The following is a 10,692-nucleotide window of genomic DNA, read 5'->3' as shown; positions in this document are numbered from 1 at the left end:
TGAGATGGATACAATATTTTGTAAAAAAACAAACATGGAGCTCAAATAATCTTCGTAATATCTATCAAACTATAGATCCTCATCCTACACATCCACTGGACGTAGATTCTAAAAGTAAAATGTAAACTTCTCGCTAGAAATGTAATCAAAAAGCATTATAATAACTATCCTACAATTTAGGATTTTCCACTAAAAATAAATCGGGTGTCTGCCATGTTTTTTTTTCTCATGCTGGGAAAGTTTGCGATCCATGGTCACCGGTCATTAGAAATGAATATAGGAACAAATATTGTATCCATGTCACGTCTTGAGAGGGTTATTTGTGAACACACAACGTTTTGCCCTGTCGACCAAAGTAGCTACTACACGTTTTGTTTGTGAGACTGGGTTGGTTTATTACAATTCGGCCTCTTTACAAAACGGTCAACAAGATCATCAAGCAAGCCACAAAGAAATGTAAAATATATTTTTTATATTAAAAAACAAAGACAACCCATTTGATATGAGATGATACTGACAAGAACATGCCTTATTGAGTATGAATCTGCTTGTTTAAGTCACACATCAGGTAAGGACAGAAAATTAGAACAGACGTATTTTTTCCCTTTTTAAATGTAATCCCATGTCTCCAAGAGCGACATAGAAATGTGTTGATGGCAGGCATTATATGATATTATTGAATTTCATTATGCGTTGCGCTCGTGACCTGCCATCCTGCGAACGAGAGGGGGGGTTGCTGACGCCAGATCCCAGCGGCGGGGTCCGGGTGGAGGACATAAAAGGTGGAGGGAGTCCTCAGATCCTCCGAACCACTGAGAGTTAAACACAACTTCTCCTGCTGCAGCCCACAGTCCACAGGTCGGTTTAAAGGTGAGTCACTGCTGTGCTTCCTCTTCTTATTCTCCGGGAAAGTTGACTTTTTTCCTCCAAATGATGGAGGAAGTTTACGGATGATGTTTAGATTCCGTAGAAACTGTCTCTAATAGTTTTCTGTTGTTGTTGATGTTGTTTTGTCTCTTTAGATGCAGAGAAGCTTTGGGATTTTCTGCGTGTCGCTCATCTTCTGCGCAGCTCTGTCTGAGACCATCGGGCTGGTCCTCGCGGTAAGACGTTCACATTTCATCTTCGTGCATGTGCCAACATATTCAGAGATAATCAAATAAAATATGCAATTACAATGTCAAAACACCCATATTTAGCATGTTAAATAATATGATTTAGAGTCTGAATACTTGATTTATCCCGAGTTTTGCGCAGTTGATTCATTTTAGAAGGAAATAAATACGACAAAAAAGGGATAACATTTTTTAACAAGACGTCAAAGTGAGAATATGCAATTAAAACATTTAATTAAATAAAGATATAAAGAACTAAAGTTAGGATGTGCATTAAAATATAATTAATAAAAGATATAGGAATAAGATTGATCAATGATAACATAAAATGTAATAAAGATGTTTGTATAACCAAAAAGAGTTGTGCAATGAAAATATAAAATAAAATGTAATAAAGATAATTATATAAACGTAAGAATTTAGTAAGAATGTGCAATAAAAATAAAATAAAGAAGTTAAAGTAAAAAGCATATTAAAATGTAGAATACAAATATGAATAGGAATTTGCAATGTTAAATGACCAATTTGACAACAGGTAATGATAGGATATAAATACCGTTAGAGGTATTAAAACACCGTGCAGATGTTTCTGCTGACACTGCTGTTAGTAATCTGGAGTTTCTTCCTACTATGATAGAGCTGCACTGCTTTATGTATTTCTGTCAATAGTGTTAAGATCTTTGTTTAAAAAAAACATTAGCTCATGTATACATTAACTGTGTGTGCTGGTAGGTGTGGGACTGTTGTCTACCGAAGTGAAATATGCTTGATATCCACACAATATTCGGACGTTAAAAGCAGATTTAATATCAATGTCTATGTCAGCAGTGTATGAGAAGTGAATTGATATAATAATTAGGGTTGCACAAGTATTTGTATCAAAGTCGCATTATGGACTAGTGCAATATCCAAATTACATTAAGAGCAATAATAATGCAAAATATGTGAACATATCTGTATTCTTGTGCTTCAGAGAAGTCCCAGCAGACAAACCATCTTTTACAGACTTAATAGAAAATCATCTTTTGGTAATCCTCTTTAATACTAATACCAGTATCATTTAAATATATTTTTGGTAGGGGTTACTTCAGTAGGTAGATGTGTAGATCACTAAGGACAAAGAGAGAGACAGTTACACACCTGTGTATTGGTACACCACTGATCATTGGCAGGCTACAAAGAAAGAGGTAGAATAGGAGTTTTTTTAATCATAATACTTTTTGTTACTTATGAATACTTTTGATATTTTGATGACTCTGATCATGTCTGTGGACCCTGCAGGCGAAGGAGAAGCGTGGCTGGACACTGAACAGTGCTGGCTACCTGTTAGGTCCCCGTAAGTACCAACTGCACACACACACACACACACACACACACACACACACACACACACACACACACACACACACACACACACACACACACACACACACACACACACACACACACACACACGCACACACACACACACACACACACACACACACACACACACACACACACACACACACACTCACACACAGCAATCCGTTGAGCCTCCAACATGTCCAAATAATTTCTCTGCCATGAACTTTGAAAACCTATTGCACATTTAGCCAATTAACAATATGCTACCTTCTTTGTTAAATTATTATCACATTTGAGTAATAGTTCATATTAGGTCCAATTATGTTTACATTTCCTTTGAATTCTAATATCTTTTCTATCCATTTAGTTTGTGCCGGACAACTAAATTAGTATCATTGACAAGGTGTAATTTGCTATACAAGCAAACAACCTGGACCTCAATACATCATCCATACATTATGATTAATGCTGCTGGCTTAGTACTAAATGATCTGTGAACATTTCAAATGTTGTCACCCCCCCCATCTCTTACTCCATGCTCCTATGTGTGCATCATTCTGCCTGTGCGCTCACACGGCATCTGTTTGTCTTGTTGAGTCTTTTACATTTATTCAAAAACAAAGGATCACATTAATTAAAATACAATCCTTATTATACACACAAGAAAACCAAGTTAGTTGAAGCAGGAGGGCACAAATAATAGCTTATTAAAAAACAGCCCTCCCAAGAGTACAAGTACATCGGTATTGGTCAAAGACCTCAGATAACAACGACACAATGTATGATAAATAAGTTACCAAGTATTATTTATATTTCAGGTCTCAAAGCAAGAATTTAAATACATACCACAAATGAGAAGTGAGAGAAAAGAACAGCCAGAAGCAAGGCTCTCTTTTAAAAAAAAAGATTTAAAAAAATGTGTTAGGCTTTAGGAGCTGTAAGCCAGCTGAAAAACACAGCATTATAAAAGAGATGCATTGGCAATATTTTAAGGCACATTTTTATTTGGCAATATTGCCTTTAGCAGAGTTACGATGAAAGCAAGCAGGAAAGCACAGGTGGATTTAATGACACTCTACATTAGTTTACAGCTACATTTCAAGAGCAAGGACCACGCCTCAACACTATGTCGGTTAAAGATTTAATTTAAGGAGATATTGAATGTAAGGGTTGAATAAGGATGAGGGATGCTGTCTGTCAGGCTGGTCTGGAGGACAGACTGAAGTCCAACAGAGAGAGACTCAGGGTGGGGGTTCAGTCTCAGGCGTGTTTCTGCCAGATCTGAATACCAGACCCCAGACAGTAACTAGAATGGGACAAAAAGTATGCACCAGATTAAAGAAGAATAGATTAGGGGAGACAGGAAGAGAGGATGAAGGAATGTAGGGGAGGAGGGATGAATGGATGTAAGGAGGGAGGGGTAAAAGGTCAAAGGTATGTAGAAGGGGCGAGATGGGAGTCTAAGTAATATGGGAATGGAGGGATGAATGGATAAAGGAAGGGAGGGATGAAGGGTCGAAGCGATGTAGGGTTGTAAGGAAAGATGGATGAAGTGAAGGAGGCATAACATGTCAAAGAGTTGTTGGGAAGAAGGGATGAATGGTCAAAGGGATGTAGGGAGGGAGGGATGAATGGGAACGGACACATGAATGGAGGAAGGGATAATTGGGTTAGGGAAGGATAAATGGTCAAAGGGATGAGAGAAGTGGTTTAGTAAATAAGATAGGAAGGGGAGTGGATACATGGAGAGGAAAGGGGGGTGGGTCGTGGATTTAGAGACCACAGAGGCAGGATGTGTTAGCAGGTAATCAGAGGTGTTGTTGAGGCGTGGCCCTGCTCCCCGAATATTAGCTAACTAACTCAGTTGATATTTAACCAAATGTTGGTACGGACTAACGTTTTGATCCAAACCCTGAGGAAAAAGTTTCTTTATATAACGGCGTTAAGTAAACAGAGAACATAATAATAATAATTATCTAATCTCTTTAAAATTATTTCTGTTTTTCTCCTAACCCCTGAGCTCACCTGTATTGTTAAAAAATGTTGCTTTTGTAACACGACTTACAACAGGAAAGGTCAAGCTCATCCTGTGTGAATAGCTGCTGTTCTGTTTCTTTGTCCACTGTCTCCGCTGTCAGCTCATTACGTTAAGACAGCCTCATTACCGTCAACACTGGGTATCCAGATGAGTGTGTGTGTGTGTGTGTGTGTGTGTGTGTGTGTGTGTGTGTGTGTGTGTGTGTGTGTGTGTGTGTGTGTGTGTGTGTGTGTGTGTGTGTGTGTGTGTGTGTGTGTGTGTGTGTGTGTGTGTGTGTGTGTGTGTGTGTGTGAAGCCCAGGTAAAGGTTGCTCGTGCCTCATCCTGTGTTTCAGGTCGTATTGATCACCTAATTCAGATAAAGGATTCACCCAGTGCCAGAGGCAGAGAGGAGCTGGTCGCTCAATGTAAGATAGAAACGTACTGCCGCTGCAGGGCCTTGGTGTCAGGCTGCGAATTGCTCTGTGCAAACATCCTGCATCTCTTAGCTGCTTCTGTCCCACGTCTGGGAGGGGGGGGGGGGGCGCCTTTCATCCCACTGCTTTTTGTGCTTATGCATCCAAACATTGCATTTCTCTCCGCTCTGTAAGCAAACACATCCATGTTGATGTCCTTAGAGTGAATGTTAGCTAAGGCGTTAGGTGGGACTGCACTGCGTTTAACATCATGTGCAAGATATATAGTATTAATGCACTTCAATGTCAGAAATGTGAGGATTCAGATTTCCTCAATCATGTCCTCATGTTTCAATCAAACTGTTGTCAGGTCTCAAAAGGCTCTGCAGTATAATTCAAGAGCCATTCCTTCTGAAAACTCGTCCCCACCCTTCCTGAAGCAGGAGTCTGTGTAAAAGTAAAAACCAAAACAGGAGGGTCCAGAAAAGCAGGAGAAAAGTGGTTTATACTTGAAACACAAAACCATTAAAAAAAATGCTTTAATAATTGTCCCCTTGTGATCACTTGAATGTCATGTATTTGAATTGGACTAAAAGTTCAACAAACGCAGACAGTACAGGGGGAGCAGCTCAAGCACTACTCTACCTAATGAGGAAGCCACCTAATGGCTCTCTTCAAACACACATCATGACCACTCGTAACATAAAGTCAAATGTGAGAAATACACATACTTTAAATGACTGGTGAGTAATGCTGCAGTGTAAGAACACAGATAAGGTTCTGCGGTTCAGTGAATGAATTCATCATCAGCAAACACTGGGTGAGCCCAAGCTTGAACCTCGGCTACGTTTTTAAATAGGTCACAGAGTTAAGCATCTATTTTTCTGAAAAATAAAAATAAAAACATTTAACATTGGGTTTTAATATATTAACAGGAGCATTTTGCTGCAACTTGTGCAACCGAGTCCAAGTTGCAACCTCATACTTTTCATACAAAATTGGGTGTTAAGCCCATAGATAATTATAATATGCTGAGAGGCACAAACTTGGGCTAGTAAAAGCTGTTTGCCTTGATTATAATTATATATGTGGCAAACACATGTTTATGACACTTGTACTTTTCATTCAGCTGATTAATCTCCACATATTAATGTTTATGTTATTGTACCATAAAACCACTTTTATGGTTTTTGAATATTAAATGCAATCGGCAGAAGTACAACTCTATTGGATTCTGAACACCGCTAAGCTAACGGCTGCTACGTTTAGTTGTTTAATTGAGTCACTTGTTAGCAATCTATTATTGTGGTGCTATCTGAGGTGAAACATCGTGGTAATGGTAATTTCTTAGTAGCACATGTTTTCTTTTTCACAGGGCAAGGCTAGCGCTAAGCTAGGCTAAACATAGCCAAGTAAAATGTGTGGTAATCAGTGTTAAGATAGAACAGACTTAAAGGGTGAGGACTAAGTGGTTGCTTTGGAAAATGAATGTCTGGTTAGGCATATAGCTTCTCTATGAGACCTTTTAGTGCTGTGTACTAAAGTGGTGAGAGTCCTTCCTGTACCATGTCTTTGCTTGTCCAATATATATATTTTTTTTTACGTTTTATTATCCAAAGGCGTTTCCTTGTGTGTTAAAACTGTAGTCCATTCTATGTTTTGTACTTTTCTGTTTTACTGCAATTCCATGAGCCAAGCCCTGCAGGTGGTCCGTACAAGTTTGGAAATGTAACCAAACAAATACAAACCAAATACCATGCTGAAATAACCAAGTGTACAACAATGTCCTTTAGATCTTCTTATGAAATCTAGGCAGAGTGGTGTCATTTGTGTTCTCTGTATGTATTTGTCTCTAATATGTGATGCTTCTGAAACTGTGGGATATTTAGGAAATGTATCCAAGTAGCTGTAATACTTTAATCAAGTTGAACTGCAGTTTACACCTCTGACATGTGGTGCTGTATGACTGTGACCCTCCCTGTTCAGACGGGATCGATGGACACAGGACGCTCGGAGACAAGGCGGGGCTCTCTGGGAAGAGGGACATGGAGGAGGACTACAGAACAGGTGTGTGTGTTTCTGTTTGTGTGTTTCTATCTTTGTTGGTCTGTAGATATGTGTGTGCGCCCTGTGAAACAGAAACCTTCCTCTCTTTGTGTAAAGACAAACTCAATTTGTGTTTTAAACCTTAGGTGCGCTGATTTACTTTATATCATTTTTTGGTTCAGGTTTCTCTGTGACTCTCTGCCATGTTGGATAATAAAAGCTTCTTCTTTGATGCAGATATCTTGGTATCTAAAGATATTAATTTCCCATATGTTATTGTAAGCACAGCTCCTGTCAAACTGCTCTTTGTTGCTCTGCCTCCACAGGTGCCCAGAGAATAGCAAATGGAGACATCATCCACACTGTCATCGACTTCCTGTCGTACCTTAAACTTAAAGGTATGCTCATGCTTTCTGTTTCAACATTCCTCAAAGTGAGGGTTATGCTACAGAATGTGGAATGGAACATTTCTTCATTATTAACTTTACCACACAGACTTCCTCCACTACCATTGACCATGACAAAAAGGCAATGGGACATTTCCATTGGATTTTGGAATACTGCAGAATATAATCTCTGTGTCAAATAAACATTTATGATACTTAAACGTTTTGATCAATAGGATATTCTGCACATATTTTGTAAAGGTAAATGCAATGGCTAGAAGTTCAAAGCTAACCTTAGGCTATGAACAAACTACAAACGTCACATGACTTCATGTCACCACCGCTAAGCCAAGTATATGGAGTATGAGACAAAAAATAATACTAAAATTAACCATAAACACAGCAAGAACCCACTTACTGTAAGAGTTTGTCATCTTTCTGCATTACATCGTGGAAATGTTGTGTACAAGTGCAAACGAGATAGTCATTTAAAAATCAGAGCAGTAACACTGACTGTCAAAAGGACACTAAAGTGTTTAAGTGACTGCACCATGGTCAGATATATATTTGGTAGCTATGGCTGGTTTGTGAGTACATGATGAGCATTGTGATTGGCTGACCCTCTTATGTCTGTAGTAATGTACTTGTGTTGGTGTGTGTTGCAGAGATGGGAGCCTTGGACAGCCTGCCTTCCTCTGTGACATCAGATGAACTGGCCAACCCCTAATGGCCCCCCCTCTCCTCCCCTCCATCAGCCCGAGTCATGCTTCTGCTATCCGGACCCCCTCCGTCTTACATGTCCCCTTCCTGTCCCACCATCCATACTCTGACGCTGGATTTGTCCTGGCTCCAGAGATCTGCTTCTTTGACTCTTTGAATGATTGTCCCCCCAATACAAATATGAGATCTGTCTGCTCCTATGTAAATAAAAAGGTCAGCGAGTGTCTGCTGGCTGTGGGACAATCTGTTCACAAACTCACTGTATTGTCATCTTAGTATTCTTTCATCTGATTTAAGAAAATGGAGGGAAATTAATAAACAAATGGCACTGGACTTGAATTGGAGTTTATTTCTTTACATAAGTATCACCATATTAATCACTTAGATTACAGTACATAACGTATCTGATGTTTTTCAAGTAGGTGAGGACAGTGGATTCACAAATGATCATAATAATCAACACATGTCTGAAATACTTCTAACTCACTAGGAAGTAATGTTTGTTATAAAACCTAAAATCCAGCTGTGAATTGAAAGGATTTTATACATGCTGTACTTGTCTTCATCAGAGGTGGGAAGTAACAAGTCAATTTACTCAAGTACTGTTCTTAAGTACAATTTTGACAGACTTGTACTTTACTTGAGTATTTCCATTAAATGCTACTTTAACTTCTACCCCACTACAATTCAGAGCTAAATTGTGTACTTTTACTCCACTACATTTATTTAATACCTTTAGTTGCTTTACTGATTTGGATTAATGATGTGAAATATAATCAACTATTAAATCAGACTTTAGTTCCACCTGGAGTAAATCTGCACAATGACTACTTTTACTTTTGGTACTTTAAGTATATTTTGATGATAATACTGTTGTACTTTTACTTGAGTAACATTTTGAATGCAGGACTTTTACTTGAGTAACATTTTGAATGCAGGACTTTTACTTGAGTAACATTTTGAATGCAGGACTTTTACTTGTAACAGAGTATTCCTACGCTCTGGTACTTCTACTTTTACTTAAGTACAAGATCCGAGTACTTCTACCGCCTCGGGTTTTCATGCAACTTTCTACTTCACTACATTTCAGAGAGTATGTCAGGGACCAAGCAGTAAGGCAACAGGACACAGGAGTGGTTTAAATAAACTGGGTTTTTTATTTACCAAAAAGTCCAAAGAAAACATCATAAATCAATAATTTCTAATAACTAGGCCTATAAAAGAGGTCAACAGAAAATACCTCAAAGAAACATGGCATCAACTTAACAGGTGTTAACTCAACAAACTGACCTGCTACAATGAAAAACCAAGGAACCTATATAGTGCCTTGGCCAAACCAAGTTGAAACCAAGGGATAATTAATAGTAACAGAATACACAAAGGACACTGACAAAACCCAAATCCCCCCTTTGACATGGAAGCAGGTGGTTTGTCCCAATCTGTCCCAATTGGCTCCTTGCAGTCCTCAGCGCTCGGCCTCACCAGCGCCATAGAGTGGCGAAGTCCCTCCCCTTCCGGTGGACCTCCATGGTGTAGTATATAGTGCCGCGCACATATACCATCAGGACGTTACTGATGTGGTGCGGCTGCGGAGTGATACTGTGTGTATGCAAGCCCGCATCTTGAACGCATGTATGTATCATGGCTGAAGACCTGCTAAGTAAATAAAGATGCCTCATACAAAGGTCTACGGATACCTTATTACTCTCCATGACCTGCAGTCAACTATATAAAGGACTATTACATGGTGTCAGAAGTCGGTCCAGTTCGTCATTTTGCCGGAGGTAAACAGATGAAAGTTTTGTTAGCCTAAAGCCTAGCTAACAGGTGCGGTCCCCAGAGAGCGGGAGTTGCAATATTTTTTTTGGAAGAAAGAAAAAAGAGAGAGATGGATCGATTCGAATTACCATCTCCACTGGTACTCACTGGCAACTTGGGAGAAAACTGGCGACGATGGGAACAACGCTTCCAAATCTACATGACCGCGAGTGGTGCAGACGGTGCAGACAAGAAGATTAAAGTGGCTATACTGCTGCATGCACTAGGAGAGGAGGCTCTTGAAGTTTACAACACGCTAGACATCGCACACAGTGAAGATGAAGGTGAAGAAGAAGATGAACAGACTGTTAATGATATTCTAGCAGCATTCAGAGCCTATTGTCTGCCTAAGAAGAACACAGTGTTTGAGAGACATCAGTTTTGGGCACATCCTATGTCAGGTAACACCACGATTGAGAAATATGTGACGGAGCTCAAGCAAAAGAGCAAGGATTGTGAATTTTATACCACAGAAAATGACATGATCAGAGACAAGAATGTGTTTAGTATGAATGACCAGAGACTGAAAGAGAGACTTTTAAGAGAACCTAATCTCACATTAGAAAGGGCCATAGACACCTGCAGAGCTGCTGAGACGGCCAAAGTTCAAATGATATAGCTATGAATGCAGCATCCCAGGAGATGTCTGTACTTGCAGTGCACAAGAATAGTCGACAAGGACAAAAGACACACACACCGCCTATACAACGTACACAAGACATGGGACAAAGACATGAAACATGCAAACAATGTGGTAAATCACACCAGCCAAGACAGTGTCCAGCATATGGAGTATCCTGCCATAATTGTGGAAAACAGAATCACTAT

General features: G+C 39.4%; 1 protein-coding gene across 2 annotated transcripts; it reads left to right on the top strand.

Annotated features, from left to right (window-relative positions):
• Nucleotides 1–804: 804 nt before the first annotated feature.
• galn (galanin/GMAP prepropeptide) lies at nt 805–8,373 on the top strand. 2 transcript variants are annotated; one of them, XM_034141890.1, is made up of 7 exons: nt 833–870; nt 1,023–1,103; nt 2,397–2,451; nt 4,835–4,906; nt 6,881–6,961; nt 7,267–7,338; nt 7,992–8,373. In XM_034141890.1, the coding sequence occupies exons 2-7, from the start codon at nt 1,023–1,025 to the stop codon at nt 8,051–8,053; spliced, it is 423 nt and encodes a 140-aa protein (XP_033997781.1). In that variant the 5' UTR covers nt 833–870; the 3' UTR covers nt 8,054–8,373. The 2 variants fall into 2 exon arrangements, with proteins under 2 accessions (XP_033997780.1, XP_033997781.1); XM_034141889.1 differs by lacking the exon at nt 4,835–4,906 and having other exon boundaries at nt 805–870.
• Nucleotides 8,374–10,692: the final 2,319 nt, after the last annotated feature.

Source organism: Trematomus bernacchii, unplaced genomic scaffold, assembly GCF_902827165.1.
Source record: "Trematomus bernacchii unplaced genomic scaffold, fTreBer1.1, whole genome shotgun sequence".
NCBI classification, from domain to species: Eukaryota; Metazoa; Chordata; class Actinopteri; order Perciformes; family Nototheniidae; genus Trematomus; species Trematomus bernacchii.
Note: the sequence above shows the minus strand (reverse complement) of the source record. Positions and strands in the feature narration are given on the sequence as shown.

Coding starts and splice junctions, on each gene's coding strand:
- galn (XM_034141890.1), top strand. CDS start 1,023: ATGCAGAGAAGCTTTGGGATTTTCTGCGTGTCGCTCATCTTCTGCGCA. Junction 2,452..4,834: donor TGGCTACCTGTTAGGTCCCC/GTAAGTACCAAC, acceptor CCTGTGTTTCAG/GTCGTATTGATCACCTAATT. Junction 6,962..7,266: donor GGAGGAGGACTACAGAACAG/GTGTGTGTGTTT, acceptor CTGCCTCCACAG/GTGCCCAGAGAATAGCAAAT.